The 20,492-nt window shown below is 41.4% G+C and overlaps 1 protein-coding gene across 1 annotated transcript in view; it reads right to left on the minus strand.

The window, feature by feature from the left end:
- The window catches only part of Cdc5l (cell division cycle 5 like), a 37,617-nt gene extending 17,131 nt beyond the window's left edge, over nucleotides 1–20,486 (minus strand). Inside the window, exons 1-11 of the mRNA XM_055612491.1 lie at nucleotides 20,343–20,486; nucleotides 17,813–17,916; nucleotides 16,119–16,280; nucleotides 15,440–15,567; nucleotides 14,388–14,487; nucleotides 9,916–10,134; nucleotides 7,059–7,203; nucleotides 5,988–6,176; nucleotides 3,635–3,783; nucleotides 2,322–2,484; nucleotides 1,181–1,345 (exon numbers count right to left, since the gene is read on the minus strand). Of these exons, the coding sequence (XP_055468466.1) occupies nucleotides 1,181–1,345; nucleotides 2,322–2,484; nucleotides 3,635–3,783; nucleotides 5,988–6,176; nucleotides 7,059–7,203; nucleotides 9,916–10,134; nucleotides 14,388–14,487; nucleotides 15,440–15,567; nucleotides 16,119–16,280; nucleotides 17,813–17,916; nucleotides 20,343–20,387 (1,569 nt within the window). The 5' untranslated portion in view covers nucleotides 20,388–20,486. The remainder of the gene's footprint in view (nucleotides 1–1,180; nucleotides 1,346–2,321; nucleotides 2,485–3,634; nucleotides 3,784–5,987; nucleotides 6,177–7,058; nucleotides 7,204–9,915; nucleotides 10,135–14,387; nucleotides 14,488–15,439; nucleotides 15,568–16,118; nucleotides 16,281–17,812; nucleotides 17,917–20,342) is intronic.
- Nucleotides 20,487–20,492: the final 6 nt, after the last annotated feature.

Raw genomic sequence — 20,492 nt, forward strand, 5'->3', positions numbered from 1 at the left:
CCTACACAAAACAGTTGTGGGAGCTAATGCCTTTCACTAGTTCCATTATCAAGCAGGGTAAGAGCCTGATGTTTACCACACATCAACACTAACAATATTAAGTTCATTCACCATGGCAGTTCCTGTGTTAAAGCTTATCCAACAGTTTAGACCTCAAACTCTGCCCCCTTACATATGCCATGTTGCAAGAAAAACTGAAGCATGTTACAGAAAAATAAAAAAACAAAAAGGTCACCAGTGTACTGTTCTCACAACCAGCCTGATCAAACCATCCTGAGACAAAATGTGGCAGAACTGAGCTGAAGGGGCCACGTAGTCTCTAAAAAAAAAACTAAATTGAACCCATTTTCTCCTTTCAAATGCAGCTAAAACCTGCATCACTGAAAAACTGTTTATGAGCAGATGAGCAGGCAACTGTAAACTGCATCAACGTAAGAGGTTGCTAACATTTTCCCAATTTCCAAACTTAGTTTTCATCAGCCTGTACTGATCTAAGACTGTTCAAAACTAACCCAGTTTTTGCTTTTAATATCCTTTCTCCACTAGATTAAAGCAACACTTAAAAGGCTATTTCTGCCAGGCCTGTAATCCCAGCGCTCAGGAAGGCAGGCAGGCAGATCTCTGTGAGTTTGAGAACAGCCTGGTCTACAAAGTGAGTCCAGGACAGCCAAGGCTACACAGAGAAAACCCTACCTCAAAAAAACCAAAATGAATGAATGAATAAATGAATGAATGAATGAATGAATGAATGGCTATTTCTGTGTGTTATTTAGAAAAGCATAATAAATTTCAGTATTTAAATACACACATGTGCACAAATATCTGAAGAAACCCATTAAGGTATTCTAAGTACACAACCACATTCATGTGAGTATATTATTATTAAATGACATAATTTGAGAGATCTTGTTAAAATATTAAAAAAGTCAAAGCAGCAACCTAGAAACACTGACAGCCACTGCTCTGTCATTGAGCAATGGTTCTCAACCTTCCTAATGATGCAACCCTTTAATACAGTTCCTCATGCTGTGGTGACCTCCAACCACAAAACTATTGTTCTACTTCGTAACTGTAATTTTGCTACTGTTGTGAATTACAATGTAAATATCCGATATGCAGACTGATATAAAACCTATCAACAATACACAGCCATATACTGATGATGCTCTCCAATACTCACCTGCTTTCGAGCATCCACATCAGCAGCATCTTCGACGTAGGTATCATCTATTTCATGTTCTTCCAGCTCCTTCTCAGCATTTTCTGGTAGAACAATTTCAAAATCATTCTTAGGAGCAGGGAGGCCCAACAACCCTAGACGGAGATGTTCACGAGACTCTCTTTCCTGCAGAAAAGAATCGATCCTTCTCAATTCACACCTTAAACACTAACTAATAAATTCTGTAAGAACTTGTAAAACAGCACAGCACTGTATGTCTATAATCACCAAACTCAGAAGACTGAGGCAAAAGGACTGCCACAAACTCAAAACCAGCTTGGGTCTCAAAAACAAACAAAAAAACTTTCTCAAACAATTGTCTTGGGCCAGCAAGATAGCTCTGCCAACAAAGGCGCTCACCTCCAACACTCACCACCTGAGTCTGGGTTACAAGATGCACAAGGTGGAAGCAGAGAACAGTTACGGCAGGCTGTGCTCTGACCCACACATGCACACCACGGTATGTGCACCCACATATGCCACATGAATGCACACTAGGCACAACAATAAAACAATTTCTCAGTGCTTAAATATTCAAAAATAAAACAACCAGCTTACTAGTAACTCCAGAAAAGAGATCCTCAACTTTTCTCTTTATTCTCTTATCTTCCTACATTAATATCAAGCAAAACCTTGACTTCTAATAAATCAATGTATTTTGTGATCCTAAAAATATCACAAAACTACCTCTTTAAGAACAGCGAAAAAACCTTGTTAGGATCTATATTTGATTTGGTGTTACAAAAAAGAAAGGAAGGAAAAAGGAAACGAAAAAGAGGGGAGGAGAGGGGAGGGGAGGGGAGGGGAAGGGCTGGAGAGATGACTCTGGTCAGAGCACTAGCAGCTCTTTCAGAGGCCCTCAGGTCATTTCCCAACACCCACATGGTAGCTCACAACTGTCTCTAACTCCAGCTTCAGGAGATCCAACACCCTCACACAGACACACATGTAAAACATCAACACACATAAAAATAAGATTTAATTTTAAACTTTAGGGCTGGAGGTGTCTCTCAATGCAAAGCACCTCCTTAGCAGGCTGAAGGGCCATGGATTCAATGCCCAGCACTGAATATATTAAATATAAAGGAAAACTGACACTTACCATCTGCTTCACATAAGAGGGGTCACTGTAGTCTGCCATTCCATCCTCTGGATTAATGTTTAATTTGTCTCTCAGTGGTGTTCTACCTGGCGTGGCATTAGTGACTGGTTTGGGGGTTGTTCCACTCCGGGGAGTCAGCCCCTCAGCTCCATTAGAAGGAGTCCTAGACAAACAGAAATCTAAGTCATGTAAATGCATAAAATAAGGAATAAAGACACCAAAACCTCTCTCTTGCTTTCACTGCATTATCAACATTAAAACTGAAGTTTGGTTTGGTGGACAAAGTATTTACATGTACTGTACTGATTTCTGTCCCTAACATCTGACATTTTGCCTTCCTGTATTAGGTCCACAAAACATTTTTTTCGAACTCCAAGGTGTTAGGGTAACTAAGAGCAAGCAGCTGGCAAGGAGGCTGGCCACCACAAAAGGGCTCCTGAAGACTCACTAAGTTCAGTGTCCTCATTGTTTATCACCTCCCTTCTTAAGTCTTCAGCCTTCATGTCATATTCATTCTCATTAAATGTGCAATTAAAGCAGTTTATGCTTTTATATTGTTTGGAAAGCAAACACTACATTTTTAGAGTCACATCTAAGTATGAACAGGCTCTGAGTTTAGACTCTCAACAATAAAGTCCAGCTGCAACTTATATTTTAATTATCCAAAGCCTTTCTGGTTTTGGTTGCTTACTTCCTGTATCTTGGCTGTGTTCCAGACTGATGGTACTGCCAGATGGTTCCCAACAGGTGCGGTGTTATCATTTAAGACATGGTCCCTGCCCCCAAGGAGCTTACAATCTATTTGAGAAACAAGATATACACAGGAAAAGAGATTAGGCTCTCTTTAGCCTCACAGGAAGCAATGACTATTATACAAAGACCAGCTTCCATTACTTCTTGGTTCTGCTGTTATCTACTAGTATATTGGATGGTGGGGATTTCTATCCTAAATAACCGACAGAGGGCATAGCCAACCTAAAAGTAAATACCAGGTTGGAGAAATGGCTCGGAGGTTAAGAGCACTGGCTGTTCTTGCAGAGGACCCAGGTTCAATTTCTAGCACCCACATGGTGGCTCACAACCATCCTTACTCCAGTTCTGTGGGTGCCAATATCCTCTACTGGCCTCCAAAGACACCAGGCAACCCAAGTACGAAGACATCAAAATAAATAAATAAATAAATTGAACACTTATTTCCATTCTCTATAAATATTACTCCAAAAAAGATTAAATTAAATAAAAGAAAAAAATGCCACCCAGGTTCTTAGATTCAAATTTTTCTAAAATATAAAACATGCTGATTTTTACAGTACCTGAAAGGAGTAGACAGAACCGTATTTGGCGTCTGCACAACCTGACGCTGCGGGGTCACACCAGAGAAGTCGCTCTCATGCAGTGGAGTATTAAGCCCACCTTTCAATGGAGTGTCCACATTGGTCAAGGCCATGAGGTTCTGAGCTTCCTGAAGATGAAGACGAGAGCATAACAGTTCAGAAAGGCTATCGGAATCCTCCCTCTGGCCCTATTAACACAAATCTCGACGCAGACAGAATTTGTACACATTTTATCAATAAAAAGCAAACGAATACTGTGCCATAACAGATTTCAGCACTTTCATTCTTTTGTCAACCCAACACATCGCATCAAGAGTTCTGAATAAAGTTCACATGTCAAGCATGCTACTATCACCAGGTGTAGATGCCTATAATCCTGGTACCTAGGATGAGAGGCAGGATGATTAGCAGTTCAAGGCTATGCCCTCCTCGGTTACATTGAGTTTGATACCTGAGACCCTGCACTCCTCCCCCCGCCCCCGCAAAAACTGCTGTGAGTTCATGTATGAACTGCCATTACCCAAGAGCTCCTCACATTATCCACGACAGACCTCTTTACGATCAAGTACTAAGCATTCAAAGTCCCTAATATGAGCTGAGGCCAAATGTCACAACACACAGATTTTATTTTGACTTCATCACTAATTCTTTATCCACGGTTCTCTGCTTCTTCTGTTGGGAAGTTAAGACAGTCCCAAACAGCTAGTGCACTTCACAAGTCTCATGGGATCAGGTTTAAGAAATTTCACCAAGTCTCTTTGAAGACTTAATCATGTTTCAGCCTTCTCCATCTTCCTTCCCAGCTCAGTGTCTGTGGCAGACTTTATTTTCACAGATAGGCATAAGCATCTCTCTCATACTCTCTGCTTGTCTTCAGTGTTCCTTTCCTCCCACTCCCCTTAAATATAGGTGGACTTGTGTTTCACCTTAACAGACTACAGCAAGAGTAGCATGGCTTCATTTCCAAGGCTAGTTTAGAACCATGGTGTAGCTTCCCTCTGTACACCTCTAAGATCAGCCTGAGATACCAGGAGAGATGTTCGACTGCCCTGCTGAAAACTGCACAAATCACATGAGATGTGCTTAGCTAAGCACCCTGCTAAGTCCCCAACCTACAGCCAGCATCACTACCACACAAGGAGGATGACACCCCATTACCTGTCAAGTCACCCTCAAATGCTGAATGCTACCAGCTGAAGTACTAGACATCTTAAGGCACAGGGAAGGCACTCTTTACATGCCCTGTTCAACCACAGCAATCATGAGCATAGGAAATGGGCGAAACCACTAAGAGGCAAAATGCAGACAACTAGAGCAAGCCTTGCTCCTTGATTCTGAGTGTCTCTGCTCATAAAAGTTTAGAAGTTCATACTATCAATGCCCTGAACATTCTTTGCTATTCCAAACACAAAGTGTCTCCTCAAAAGAGACAGGCTTTGAACCTCTGCCTAAAAGACGAGAGGTAAGGACCAAATGACAAAGCACCTGGAAGAGCAGAGGTAACATGACTTACATCATATACCGTGATTATAACCAGGTAAAGGTAGAAAATACGCTATCCTTAAAACCACCTAAAAGTAATATGAACGAATGACCCAGCAGAATACTGAGAGCTGTCTCCTACTCAACATTCTCCTACTTGGTTATATACTGAAATCTTCCCACAATCTCCCTCCCCTTCAGTTCATCAAAGGCATAATGAAGGTAAGAGTAGCACACCCAGGCAGCAGCTGCCATCTGTGGGAGGCACTGCTCTGCTCCATGCCCAGTGTTCTGAGCCAGCCCTGGGGAACAACAGTAGCAGCTCCACGAAGTTTCAGTCACAGTGGCCAAGAGCCAACAACTGGAAGGGAGCACTGGAGAGATGGCTCAGAGAATAAGAGCACTGGCTGCTCCTGAAGAAGACCCAGGTTCAACTCCCAACACCCACATGGCAACTCACAAATGCCTGTATCTCAAGTCCCAAGGGATCTAACACCCTCTTCTGACCTATGCAAGTACTGTACACAAACTGGTACAAATATATACATGCAGATAGAACATCCATGCACATAAAACTTAAGAGCGTAAAACTGTAAGATCTACACCTTCTTGACAAATACAAACGAAGGCAAAGGGCCAGGCTGGCTCCAAATGCTGTGAATAAACAGACGGTCACCACTGAGCCTGCGAGTTCAACTTCTATGCTCTAAGAAAAGTTCTGAGCTCATTGTCACCAAGACTAGTTCAAATTGCTGGCCCACCTCATACATAACCAAACCACACAATGTCCTCCACAGCGACAAAGATGATCAACAGTGTGAAGGGCTCATTATACAAAATGACAGCATACCTGCAGAATCCTGTCTTGGGAGGCCGGTGTCCGTGGTGTTCTCAGAGCAATGCTGTTGTTTGTGACATTGTACTCAGACAAGAGAGTACTGGAAGCAGAATTGGTGATTCCAGACTCCTCTGCAGTCTGCCGCGCAACTTCACTGGCCTGGCCTACCTTGACAACTTCCTGGAGTTCTGCATCTGAAATCTAAGGACAAGGCCCCAAGTAAATCCTTTAATAGAGAACAGCACAGCCTAAATTTTTCATTTTCCAGAAGGATGACTTGCTAGACCTCGGTCAAGGGAAGAAAGACCTCACTGTACCACCTAACATTGCCTGGCTTTAAAATTTCCAAAATAAAACTTTAAGCCTTCCTTTTACTAAGAGGGGGAGAAATTCACATTATAAACAACTGACTATAATGACTATATTTTCATACTTAAAAGTGTTTTAGCATTTTATTAATTTTTTCAGAAGTCTATACAACACTTACTAATCATATTTAATATCCTGACTTCCTCCCAGATCTACTCCACCCTCCCTATCCACCCAGCTTCATGTTTTCTTTTTTTTAAATATGGGATGGACATAAATGTCACCCTTACACAGAACCCATGTTAGTCTTTGTATTGTTCCAAAGTTTCTGTATGAGCTTGCCATAGTTAAAATGTCAAATAGTTAAATCAATATATTTAAATCAATATATTGACAGATTGATTGCACCAAGAACCTAAGTGCTTATACAAAACTATTAATGAGAAAAAAAAATACTACTGAAAATCAACTAAATATCACAAACCATCCACTAAACCACAAGATCTCTAGGAAAAATCTAAAGTGTTACTTCTATAATTTTACCAAAAGAAATATCCTTAGAAATATTAAGGAAACTTTCTTAATATTTCCGATTGATGCAGAAGCATATGACAAAACTGTGTCCACACTCTCATCAATGGGCTGTCTCCATGCGGTGTCTCCAGTAGACTGTGGTTTCTTGAGCATTAAGTACAGGCTTGAGACTGCAGACACCGATTTTCTGACTATGACATAAGCATATAAATTCACAGGATGACCAACAGTTCTGATTACCTGAGGGGCAGGCAGCACTAGCTTGCTTCTCTTTTTGGTAAACTCAGAGACACCACTAGTTTGAAGAATAGCTGATGGTAAATCAGATTCCTTTTTCCTTTTTAAATGCTGTTTATCTTTTTTTCTATCTCTTCCTTCTTTTTCACTGTCATGGATGAAGACAGAAAAGATTACACACAGAAAATACGAATAGCTATATAAATATTAAGACTTTACACAATTCCATTTTTAAAAAGACAATTCTTTAAAAACAAAAATAATGTTAAGCTGTCCCTACATTATAACTAATCTAGTACATCTGAGAAGAATACAAGCTTGGAATGATAACAGAATTATTAACAAAACAGGGAACACTAATTTACTTAAATTTAAAATTTTAAACCTGAACCTATAAAGTAGAACATTATATATGACAAAAAATACCAGAACTTTACTATGTTTATATTCATATAGAAATATGTAAATATAAAAATTCGATGTAGTATACAGAAAAAGATAAATGACGACAGAATTAAAATAAGTCATAACGTCAATATTCTGCTAAATTGTTATGATTTTTAAAGCTCATACAAAATCTTAATATTCATTTATTTGGGGGCTGGGGTGTACCCACATGCCACGGTGTGCATGTGAAATTCAGAGGACAACTGGTAGCTTTTGCTCTCTCCTTCTACCATGTGGGTCCCAGATATGAAACTCAGCAGCTCCCTTTACCCACTGGACCATCTTCCTGCCCAACTAAAGAAAAAAACTATTAAGGGTATGTTCACAATGACAAATGACACACAAAAGTTGCTGGAAGCCTAAACTAGCCTCAAGCAGCACTTTAAAATTCTACCTGTTTTCTTCCCTACCCCAGCCATGTCTACCTCTTCCAAATTCTTCTTTGAGCTATTTGAAGAGCCTACCTAAACAAAGGTTGCTGGCTAAGTACAAATTCCTTCAACAGCCATGACAGTGATCTGTGTAGCCAGTAAGAACCCTGACATCATAAAGCCCACCTACAACATGCGAATACTAAGACTCACAGGAACTCCTAAATACCTAAAACAAAGAGAGACAAAAATATAAATGCATCTACCTATCTGCATCAAGTGTAAAGATTTAAAAATTGAGCCAACAGTTTGTCTTTTTAAGAAAAAAAAAAAGGCAATTTTTTTTTCCACTTTAAAAATAAAGCGGGTTAGCTGGGCAGCCATGATGCATATCTTTAATCCCAGCACTCTGGAGGCAGAGGCAGGTAGATCTCTGTGAGAGTTCGAGGCTCATCTGGTATACAAAGTGAGTTCTAGGACAGACAGAGCTGTTACATAGAGAATCCCTGTCTCAGAAAACCAAAAGAAAGAAAAGAAAAGAAAAGAAAAGAAAAGAAAAGAAAAGAAAAGAAAAAAAAAAAAAAAAGGACAAGTTAGGCCAATGAGATGGCCTAACACACAAAGGCATTGATTTCCAGAAAGGTGGAAAACATAAGGGTGGAAGGAGAGAACCAACTCCACAAGGGTGTCTTGATTGTGACCTCCACATGTACTCAAGGAACATACATACACACAGCACATGAGTGCACATACACACAGATACAGACACACACACACACACACACACACACACACACACACACAGACTCCAACTCCTAGAGCCAGAGAAACTCTGAAGCTCACAGATGAAAACTGGTGCTCCAGGCCAATGAAAAACTTCATCTCAAATAACAAGGTGGGGCTGAGATTACAGCTCAGGAGAAGAGCTTGTGCCTAGTATGGGGGTGGGAGTGGGGGAGGATACAAGTGAACAGCTCTGAAGGAACACTCAGTGTTGATCTTTCTTCAGATACACAAACACACACTCACATGCACCCACCAACACAAACAGCAACCTATAGGGAACACACACAAGCAAATGATAATACAATAAACCACACTAGATTTTGATGAGATTTCTTCAGGTCATTAGCAAAAGATGTTACAAATGTACAAAAATATTCAGATGTCAATCGTTAAAAAAATAATAATACATTGGGCATAATCCTGTTTAACCCAAACACTAGGAAGGCAGAGAACAGTGGATGTCTCTAAGATGAGGACAGCCTGGAACAACTCTACATAGTGAGTTCCAGGACAGCTAGAGCTACATGGTGAGATACTGTCTCAAATAAAATTTTAAAACAGAAAAGGTAAATAAATAAACAAATAATAAATATGTCATTAGTTATGGTAACTGGGGCTGGAGAGATGGCTTGGTGGTTAAGAGCACTGGGTAGCTACTCTACCAAGGGACCCTAATTTGATTTCCTGCATCTGTATAGTACTTCACAACTATCTTTAACTCCAGTTCCAGGGGGTTCAATGTCCTCTTCCAACTTCCATGAGAACCAGACACAAGAGGTACACATACATATGGGCAAAACACCCACACAGATTCAAAAAAGAAAAGATGCTATCAGTGAGTAAACAGTCTACTGAAACACAAGCACTAATTCAAGAAACACACATCAGTTCAGTGAAATGTTTTAGCGATAAAGTCACTCGCCTCCCAAAACCTGACAACCCCATGACCCACCCATGTCTTCTGGCCATAGCATGAGTGCCATGACATACATGCAACACACACATACACATAGATATATTTAAAACACACATATGTAAATAACACATACACACTAAATAAAATGTTCTTAAAGAACTGCACATCATACTGTATACTAAAATCATGACAGCCTCGTTCACTGATGTTCTCACAAAGGTAAACCCAGTAAACAAGTAAAAACATAAGGAGGCTCTGTCACTCTAAACCCTAAGAACCCAGCTGACAGTAAAGGCTTCCTGGAGTCCTACTGCACCTATTTCCACACAAAGGAACTCACGATCTTAGCTCCCCATCAAGATCCTGCTGTCGTAATTTCCTGAAATCTGCATCGAGGGCTTGGTAATTCTCCTCAGAAGTATCATAAAAACCAAGAGCAGGCTTTTTCTCAAATGGGATTTCAGCATTATAATCAACTCCTCTCTTCTTCTTCCTTTTCTTCTGAATCTCTATGCCAGCTGCTCGAAGCTCTCGTCTTTTCTGGAGGGCAGCGAGGCGTCTGGAGAAAAAAAATGCAGAGTCACCTAGAAAATCAACACTGCCAGGCAGAGATGGGTTAACCCAACAGCAGTAAGAAAACTGTCTGGTCATTTGAAAATACCTTACCTCATACCACGTGCCAAGTTCCAGTTCTGATTTTAAAAATAAGGCATAAAAGGAAAGTAGAGAAACTGTAAGTGAATGTGAACCTTGCCTCTCTCTGAGTAGTTCCCATAAGATTCTTTTTGGGTTTTTGTTTATTTGTTCCGGGGGGGGGGGGGGTGTGCAAGCCTTTCATCCCAGAACTTGGGAGTTTGAGGCCAGCCTGGTCTAGAGAGTGAGTTCCAGGACAGCCAGGGTTACACAGAGAAACCCTGACTTGAAAAAAAAACAAACAAATAATATAGCTACTAATAAAGTAGCAAAAAAGGATTAATAATGTTGAGATTTAAATTTTGTAACTGTCGCACAAAAAGAAATCATAAAACAAAATAAAAACACTTGCTCCTAATCAGAAATGGTTAAATACAGTTTATGTACAAGGTGGCCCTGGGAGGAGTTTGAGGTATAATCAAAATACAGTATATGAAATTCTCAAAGAAATAATAAAGTACTATTTTTAAATTTTATGTAAACCTTTAAAGTTTCATTATTTTTATTTGTGTATGTCCACATGAGTGAACGCCACAGGCACGTAGTGCCTGTGGAGGCCAGAAGAGGGCGCTGGAACCCTCGGCGTTGGAGTCCCAGATGGCTGTGCACTGGGAACAGAACTGCACAAGCAGTACACGCTCTTAACCGCTAACCCATATCTCTCTAGCCCTCTATGTATAATTTTTTTAATTCTAATGTTAAAAAAAAAGTAGATAGAAGTAAAAGTTTTACTTAACTAATAATCACAAATTAAATTAGCATGCACTATTTCTGTATACCTAGTTACTATCATTCTGAATTTTATTTTATTGACAAATGTGTAAAAAGTGACACCTGGCAAGTGGTACATGCCTTTAATCCCAGCACTTATGAGGCAACTGGAGGCAGCTGGAAATCTGTGAATCTAGGCCCATACCACGTTCTAGGCCAGCTAAAACAGCACAGTGAGTCTGTCTCAAAAGAACTGTAGAAGCAAATAGTATCGAGCAAAGGTAACAAGAAAATCAACTGGGATGGCTTTCTTTAAAAAAAAAAAAAAAAAAAATTAGCAACACTTCTCTGACTTCAACCAAGAAAATAAATCAATACAAGCAAGAACATAATCAGAGACTGTTTTGCTGAACACTGGCCACAATCTAATTTACCAATGAGAATTGAATGAATTTACAAAATATGTCACACAAGGTATTAAGTAGGCTTTACATTACTTCTGAAGTATATAGCTTCCATATAATCTTAAAATAAGCTGTACAACTACTCAAAAAGAATGAGGCCTAAGGTAGAGCCAAATAAAACAGAGCTCACAAACAGAAAACCGTACCCACGTTACATGCCCGTCTACCAGCCTGTGCGGGGTCAAGAGCAGCAATATTTGACAGTGGAAGTCAGTGGAGGGTAAAGTTCCCTTTCATTCCATTTTCCCTTTGTATTTCCCAATGATGCTGTAGCTTCAGGGAATTAATGAGAAGTTATTTACAGTATTAAAGACAAAGAAACAAATCATAAACCCGTATACAAAAGAATGACTGCCAAGCACAAGGAACTCGAGAAACACTGTCCCCAGAAAAAACAAAAAAAGGGCATGGAAAATATATAAACAATCAAGAAAACTACCTAAACTCGGTGAGAAAGACGAGCAGTTAAGAGCTGCAAACTGACCACCTCCCTTCCACCCGCCAGTTCCTGCAGGAGGAAACTCCACACACGAACAGCCAAGAACATGAGCTCCCTCTCCTACCAGCCAGCAGTCAGAGGCTTTCAGTCCAGGAGAGCCAGGGCATCGGCACTTCTCGCTCTGCCTCCAGACACCCAGCTACACAGGCTCCCCTCCTCCACCCAAACAAGGGCTCTCCCCTGGGCACACTACCACAGGAAGGATGGCCCTGACAGCTCTTTCCCTCAGCTTCTGGAATAAAAATTCTAACTGGGAGAGATTCAAGGACTGCCTACCATTCCTGCTCCCCAGCACAGTTGGCTCCTTAACCAAGTTAGAGTGTCAATGAGATACACACACAGCCAGAGCCCTGAAGAAGTAAGACCTAAAAGCACTGACTCCATCAACAAGCACTCCAGGAGAAGGGAACTTTCAAAAACAGTGAAAGCTGTGGTAAACAGCAACTGGGAAGAGGGAACAGATTCAGTGTAGACTAAGGTCAATCTGTGAGCTGACCAGCTTGATGGGAGACTGAAAGACAGAGGACAGAGCTCTCCTGAGTCAGAACAGATCTCAAAGGTTGATCTTAGAACTCTGACTTCCAAGGACCCCAAACTGGATCAGATCCATCTAACACAGCAATTTATTATCTCAGAACACTGCTGAAAGCACTGCAATAAACAGCTGGGTACAATCAGAAAGAAGGTATCAACGAGAACCCTGCCCACACCATGCCACCCCACAATAACTGCAATATCCAAGACTCCCCTTCCCTGAGCAGCAACACAGCAGCTGAACAGACTTCACTGACACAATGAAATTGGTCTCAAAATAAACAATTAAAAATAAACTGGATGGGAATGGGGGTACAGAAAAATGAGACTTATAGAGAAATCAGTCAGTTACAAGGGAACCCCAATAAGATTAAAACAAAGGACTGTGTATGAGATGTGACTATATAAGAATGATCCAATTAAGTCTATATGTTAATAGGTTTACAGACATATAAACACACATCTACAATGAAAGAAAAGTCTTGAAGGATGTATTCCAAAAGTAAATTTCATTCTTTACACAGAAACAAAGACTAAACACATTAGAGAACATTCCCAACATCATGCTAAGTGAATCTAACTAAAGCCTATGCTATTGTATCAACCACATCCTAAAACAAAAATATTAACACAAGTGGAAGGACAAGCATACTCGTTTATAATCAATGAAAATTATTTTAAGTCGTAAGAAACAGAGAAGCAACTTAACATCTGGAATAGTCTTGACCTGTGCTTTGCACGCAGGTCAGTCCTACCTGTTGCAAGGCAGATGCAGCACACAGCTTACAAAAGCACATTAGATGCTACAAGAAATGGTAGGGTAAATTAAAATCTGCAGATGGCGTCAACCAATCCTAACCAAACTTAAAAGCCTTTCATAGATGCAACTACTGTATTCCTTGCCAGCTCACATGATTAAACAACTTTCAAGAAACTGAGTTCCCAAACAGCCCTAGACAAAACGGAGAAGTATTTTTCCAACGCTACATTTCTTAACCCTCAACAATATACAACATAGAAAGGTAGCTAGCTGGGAAGAAAATGCAACACTTTCTGTTCTTTCTGCTCACTATCCCAAGTGTGCGTTCCCATCAAGTGTACGTTCCCATCAAATCTGACTACTCTACATAAATGAATGGCCACCTACACCAAAAGCACCTTCCATCCCAGGATCCAGCACTGGGAATACCAACACAGGGTCAAGAAGCAATTTCTACACAGAGTAAGAGCCAAAAAAAAAAAAAAAGCCCCAAGTAGACTGTGTAAATATGGGACAGGACTGAAGAGTCTGTCCAATACCTGACTCCTACAAGCTGCCACACAGTTCAGATGTATCTTTACCAATTTTATCTTGGATCTGGGGATCAGGATGTTATCATTAATTTAACTAAAAGCAAGCATGGAGAAAGTGTGGGAAAGCCTGAGTACAAAGCAATGCCTATTGTAATTCACTCACTTTTTTAATGATGATTTCTATGAAAGCCTAGAGTTTGGTTCAAGGCTCATTAACTTTAACTCCCTCTATGTAGAGCTGAAATTCCTGTCTCACAACCAGTACCTTCCCAACACTAATCAAGGAGGGTGGGAACTGGTAACTGACAGTCATATAAAAGCCTCCTGATACCAAGATGCTACAATAGGTCAAACATAGCATGCTGGGTCAAATCCTATAGTTTCTGCCTTGCTTTGCAAACTTTTTAAAGTGTATTTTTCCTATAACTACTCTGAAATGGTTAGGGAGGAAATACAGAAGTTGTTTCTGTTTGTCCCAGAACAATAAAGAAAGTAAGGAGTAACAGCAAAATGGGAATTGGCCAGTTCAGAGTAGTCACCAACCAGAGTGAATAACCACACAGTGTTCTAAGCCTAAAGATACACAACTAATTATTGGACATGGAATGAAAAACCTACCTTGCTTCTTCCAACTGCTTTTCTCTTGCTTTCCTCTTAGCCTTCTTTCCTTGAGTATTGGCCAGGCGGGCGCGAGCCTCAGAAAGCATCTCAAGTTCATCTGCAAAAATAAAGATAAGAAAAAGTAAGTTCCTCTCCAACATGAGCAGGCAGACACATCCTAGTGTTTACAATGTACAATTATACAAAGTATAATGTACTCACTTCTGGTACAGGGTACAGATACCTTGTGAAGTCAGAGAAAGTAGGTTACAAATCATCCCATCACTAACTTGCTAGCTCTGTAAGCCCTGTCCCATATTTACCTCTGTGAGTATGTTTCCCTTTAAAATCAGAGTAAGAATTTCTACTTCAGAGATGCTAAGAGCTAAGAAAAATGAAATACATCCAGTAAGTAGCAGTAAGCCACTCCACGAAAGCTCTAGTACCCTTATCGGCAGCACACTGGCACATTACAGGTGGAGAACACTGTAACACTCACAGAGAACTGAAAACCTTCAGAGACATATTATCCCTCAGAAATGCTTCTTCTCCAAAAACACTGTCTACAGCTCTCCAAAACAGAATGAAAAAAAAAAAAAAAGTTATAATGATGCCTAAACCATCCATGCAACTTGTACCAGACTTAGATTCTACTCAGATCACAGTCCTCTCTGTGTGTCTTTCAGTGCAGTCCTTTCGTGGAGTGTAAATCAACCTAAAGTCAAAGAAACACTGGTCCCATATGCTAGCTTGCTGCCTGTCTTTCTAGAAAGGGATATGAGAAACAGGATCCTGTGAGGCTCACCACTCATCTCTGGGACATCGGCCTACTACACTGCTCAGTTCATTCAATAAAATGAAGACATGGAAAACAAAGGGTATTATCCAAAAATGCAGTTACTCTGTAATAAAAAAGGACTGGACACATTTGGGGAGATACTTAGAATAATAACCACTGACAGAACTGGGAGTCTACGAAGTCAGCAGTTCAAGAAGAAACTAAAAAGAATATAAGGAAGGCCCGAGTCATCTATAGTTGTTACCAAGGAAACACTCCGGTGTCTGCTTACCCTCATCCATGTCGATTGGATCAGGCCGAGCTGGCTTTGTTTCTGGATTTGGATCTATCTCTCCAGGTTTAAGTTTTCGGGGGTCGTCTGTTGTCTCTTCTTCATTGTCCCTTTGGGCAGTCTTGTCCCTTGGAAGGAAAAAAAAAAGCCCAAATGAGCTAGTCACAGTATCATAGCATTTAGTATTAGAATTTGCATGGTTCCTAGCTCTGGCACTCTTTCTTCCCCAAAATACCCAACAGATAAGCATTATGAAAAACTCCATCTTTACAGTTGCAACATGTGAATAAAATGGCATTAAAAATCTAATTTCAGTATTTCTGCTTATGATGAAACAAGCAGCCCTCACAATTGTAGAACACTCAGAGAAATAAAGACACTACTGGAACAAATATAAAGATCCTAATAATTCTCAACAGCACTAATGACAAGTGACTCTTATGTACTCACTCATACTCTCACTTTTCTGAGTATGACTTGTATACTTCGTAAATTATCTTTTTAAATGGGAAACAGAAGATATAATTTTACATAACTGTGTGACATTTGGAATACAGAATTCAGTGACTCTAGTTTCTCTGGCTTTAGTCACAGTCAAAATTAAGCTGGAAATGCTGTAAGTGTGTTCAGCACATTAACATATACACACAGTCTTCATGATGCTCTAAGGTCCACTCACAGGAGGAATTCATAGTGTTCCAAGCACTGGGCTGCTGTTCTTCCTATGATCGGAGCGATGGTCCTCCACTGTGTTGGCATCAGCTTGGCCAAGTGCAAGAGTTTCTCCTCCTCTTCTCTAGACCATTCGGTTTTTTTAATGCTTGGGTCCAGCCACTCATACCTATTAAAGACAACATTTCAAACACTAGTTAGCTACCCAGGATAAATCTCCAGTTTACACATAGGTGACTGTCTAAAATCACATGCTCTCACCCTTCAATCACTAACACTATTCCTTCTGACAAGGGGATAGTCACTGTGAAGTTAAACTTACTCATCTTCCCCTCTTCACATTAAAATGTACTTTAAGTATAGTTATACTTAAAAACCTAATTTGAATGAAGTAAAATCATGACTTCTTTTTCAACTAGTACTCATTTTCACTTACTCTTAACTTTCTCTTTTTGTTTCTGTTGGTGGTGGTAGTTTGGTTTGGTTTTGTCTTTTTGAGATAGGATTCCTCTCTATGTAGCCCCAACTGTCCCGCAACTCCCTCTGCAGTCCAGGCGGCCTTAAACTCAAAAGATCTGCCTGCATCTGCCTTCAATGCTGGGATTAAAGGCTTCTACCACCATACTCTGTTCTTTTCCGGAGGTTCTGACGTTATCTAGGAAGAACAGCACCTTGTATTTCTTTATACTACAATTACACTGCACCTCCTTATGTTTGGGTTTCACAACACTGTCACTTCCTTCTCTTAGCATCTGGCTTCACCCCACTAAATGTTTCAACCCTGTACGCTTTCATCTGCTAGACTTCTAAATTTAAAGTAAAACTACTATGGCATCCTCCATCCTCCAGTGTCTGCCCAATCTGCCCTGTCTACCAGGTATTTAGCTGGGTGGGAGTCTGTGCATGTACAACTGTAGCCCAAACTGGGCTGAAGCTTAATGGCTTAAGATCACAAAAAAAAAAAAATAAAAAAAAATAAAAATAAAAATGCAATCAAACTACTGCAGCCTGAGAGCCACCTTCCTTCTGCTCTGCATCTGACTCTTTCTACCATCCAAAACCAGGTCACTTCATATAATCCAAACAATGTTCCTCACAGAACATGTGCTACAGCTGGGACCTGTTCATTCAAGCCAAGAACACACGCTTATGTCCACCACACTGTGACTTCACAGTGATACCCTAAGTGGAATGTTGGCATCTGTTGCATTTTAGTGTAGCAAATATGCAATGTTACAACCCTGTTACAAGAAAGTAAACACTGTGACCTGACCTATAAAATTAAGCATTGTTTAGCATTCATTTCTTTGGGAAAGTAAGTCCTAAAACAACCAATTTATAGACTTTTAGAACACAATTCATTCAATCAGCTGAGGCCCAGTTATCTCCTATAAGATTTTGTATTTTTTCTCACAAGGCACTTTCAAATAAATACACTGACTCATTTAGACAGGGCTTTCAGAACTTATCAGTTAGTGCTAATAGTATTACCCTAAATTGTGAGAAAACAGGGTAGAGGGGAAGAAAACACGATTTCCTTAAGAACACATAGGAAGCAAGTGACAACTCCATCTAAAAGCCCACCTCCTCCATACTTCCTTCTGTATCACAGTTCTTGCTCTTCTGGGGGAGGTTTCAAAGAGACATTTCACTCATCACAATCAGGACCATGCTGTTTTCCACTTACTGTCTGGTACATACCATCTGGCTTTGCACTGCTTTGCTGATTTCCTATGCAGCAATGAGGCAATCCTAGACCACTGGTTTTTCCCATATTTCATTACCGCTGCTTTCAGAATTTCATCCTAAAAGAGTTGCCAAAGAGAATGCATTCAGTCACAAGCCTCCAAATGAGAAAAGACAAAATGTAAAATTAGCTCCTGCAGAGTTCCTATAGAGACACACACAATCATTAAAAAAAACTTCATTAACAGTTAATGATAAATAGCATAGAAGAATCAGAAGAGGTGACTGGACAGGCAGCTCAGTGGTTAAGAGCATGTACCACTCTTTGCAGAAGACCTAAGGTCAATTCCCAGTGCCCACATCAGGCAGCTTACCTGTATCTCCAGCTCCAGGAGAATCCAAAGCCTCTAGCCACTGAGGCTTTGGATATGAGGCTTTTTTTCATATGCCTGTACTCATATGAACATACCCATATACAGACAAATAATTTTAAAAATAAAAATAAATCTTTTTTTGAAAGACAGGAAAAAAAAATCCCACAAAGGACATCTTACCTGTCTCTCAACAAACTAGAGATGGGAAAAGTCAATGCTGAAAACACTACTTTATGACAGACTTGCAAAAATTATCCACCAGTATGTACCTGCTATTCTCTTCACAAAGGGAAGTTCACACACATTTATATATTTATTCATCAAAAAAGTTTCCTGAATATCTACCCTAAACCAGGTCTTGTGTACTCCAGAAAGAAAATCAAAGATGACCTATCCAGGCCTCAAGAAGCAACCTGAGACCCTGACTCAACACATTTCCACTCCAGTATCCTACTCAGCACAACGGCCCAGGAGCCACAGCTCCTTCTACCTCATCAGTCATCACCCTGTCTACTCCAATCACCAAATATTTCCCCAGGGTACTCAAACAACAAATCCCCGCACAACCTGCCAAGTGAACTCACAGACAGCAGGGATCACAGTCATAGATGAATGCGCTTGAGCACTTTACCCTGGGCTTCTTCCACAGTGAACCTGAACTGCAGGCCTTATTCTTGAGCCTGTCCACTCCATCTTCTCTCCCATTACTAACTGATGGTGTGCATGAAGTCCTGGGTTAGAGTCCCTAAGACTCCGCCTGGCGGCAACACACCTGTAACCCTGGCACTGGGAGAGGTAGAGGCAGGAGGATCAGAAGTTCAGGGTCACCCTCATTTATGTAGCAAGCTCCAGGCCAAGCTCATGAGACCCTGTCTCAAACACACAAGCACGCACACACCCCTGCAGAGTTCTGACCACTACAGAGGAATCCTGCAGTTACTTGATTTGCTGATTCTGCTTCTTCCTCAGAGGCCGCCTCTCCTCTAATTTAAGGAGCCTCGGTCCCTCCATTTGTAACGCTGACGAAGTTTTTCTATACTTCAACACATCTTCAACCACGCATACACGGTGACTACCTATCCCACAAGATCCCAAAACACCACCCAAAAACCCGCTTCATACTAAGTTCTAGAATACCAAAGCCTGGTCCTCCTGCACCGCTGTCTGATGTGGACAACAGCCCCTCGTTTTCAATGAAGGCTTACTGATGTCCCCAGCTGGGCTCACAATGTTCCAAACTGGTAACTCATTACAAGTATATATATACGACTGTTTTATAAAAACCGCGGCTTTGAGAAGTTAAAACTCGGCTGGAACCACACAGAAGTGCCTGCAACAACACAGTACGCTGCAGCAAATGAAAATGGGTGGCACAAAACCACTAAACAACTAACACTCAACTGGATGACTGGATGACTAATGGGCAAAGACTCCAGGACGGTCAGAAAGATGACAAGCAACAGGAAGAGATCTCTCCAGGGGAGAGACCTAAAGGTATTCATACATTCGGTTCATCTGAGCAAATGCACGGAAACCTCATTTCTGTTCTACCTCTTTTCTTCTGCCGTTCCGTTCACCCTTGGCATTATCTACTCCATCTCTGGAAGCAAATACCACCATACGTAGTTTGCCCTAACTGGCTTCTATCCCTGCCAGGGCGGAGTGACGAGAAGGTAAGAGAAAGGACCTTGGGATCCGCAAAGCGGACAGACTATGCCCGGGCATCAGATAGGCGGAGAGGAACAGACGGAAACGCGCCGCCTGCCCCACTGCAAGGAAGTCAATGAAAAACAAAGTTGCAGCCACGGCGAATTCTATCAGCTCGAAGCGCTGTGTGTACGAGCTGAGAAAGGAAGGAGCTGGGGAAACACTACGTTCCCACGGAGGTCCAGGCTGGGCCGCCGCAGGGTCACCGGGGAGAGCGAGGGGGCGCGTCCCTAAATGAACAAATAAGTGTTTAAGGGCCTAGCAGACGACGGGCGGGGAGCGCGGAGCGACAAGTCGCGACCTCGCCCCCGAGGTGCCAGGGGGACCCACGGCTGCACCCGCAGACGGCCATGGTCCCCCACGCACACCCCGCGGGACAGCCACGGCTCCCGGACCTCCCCGCGCGTGCGCACAGGCTACCGGACCCGGCGGAGGGCACCGGACGGCGGGAAAAGCTGCCTCACCTCGGTATTCCTCCACACGCCCCCTTTGATCATAATCCGAGGCATCTTGGTGGCGGAGTGTCCCGGCAAGCGGCCGAGAGGGGCTTCGAGAAAGTAGTAACGGCGCTTCGGTCACGGGACGCAAAGAAGCCACTTCCTCCAAGAGCGACC

This window comes from Psammomys obesus, unplaced genomic scaffold (assembly GCF_907164565.1).
Source record: "Psammomys obesus unplaced genomic scaffold, mPsaObe1.curated_primary_1811, whole genome shotgun sequence".
NCBI lineage: Eukaryota > Metazoa > Chordata > Mammalia > Rodentia > Muridae > Psammomys > Psammomys obesus.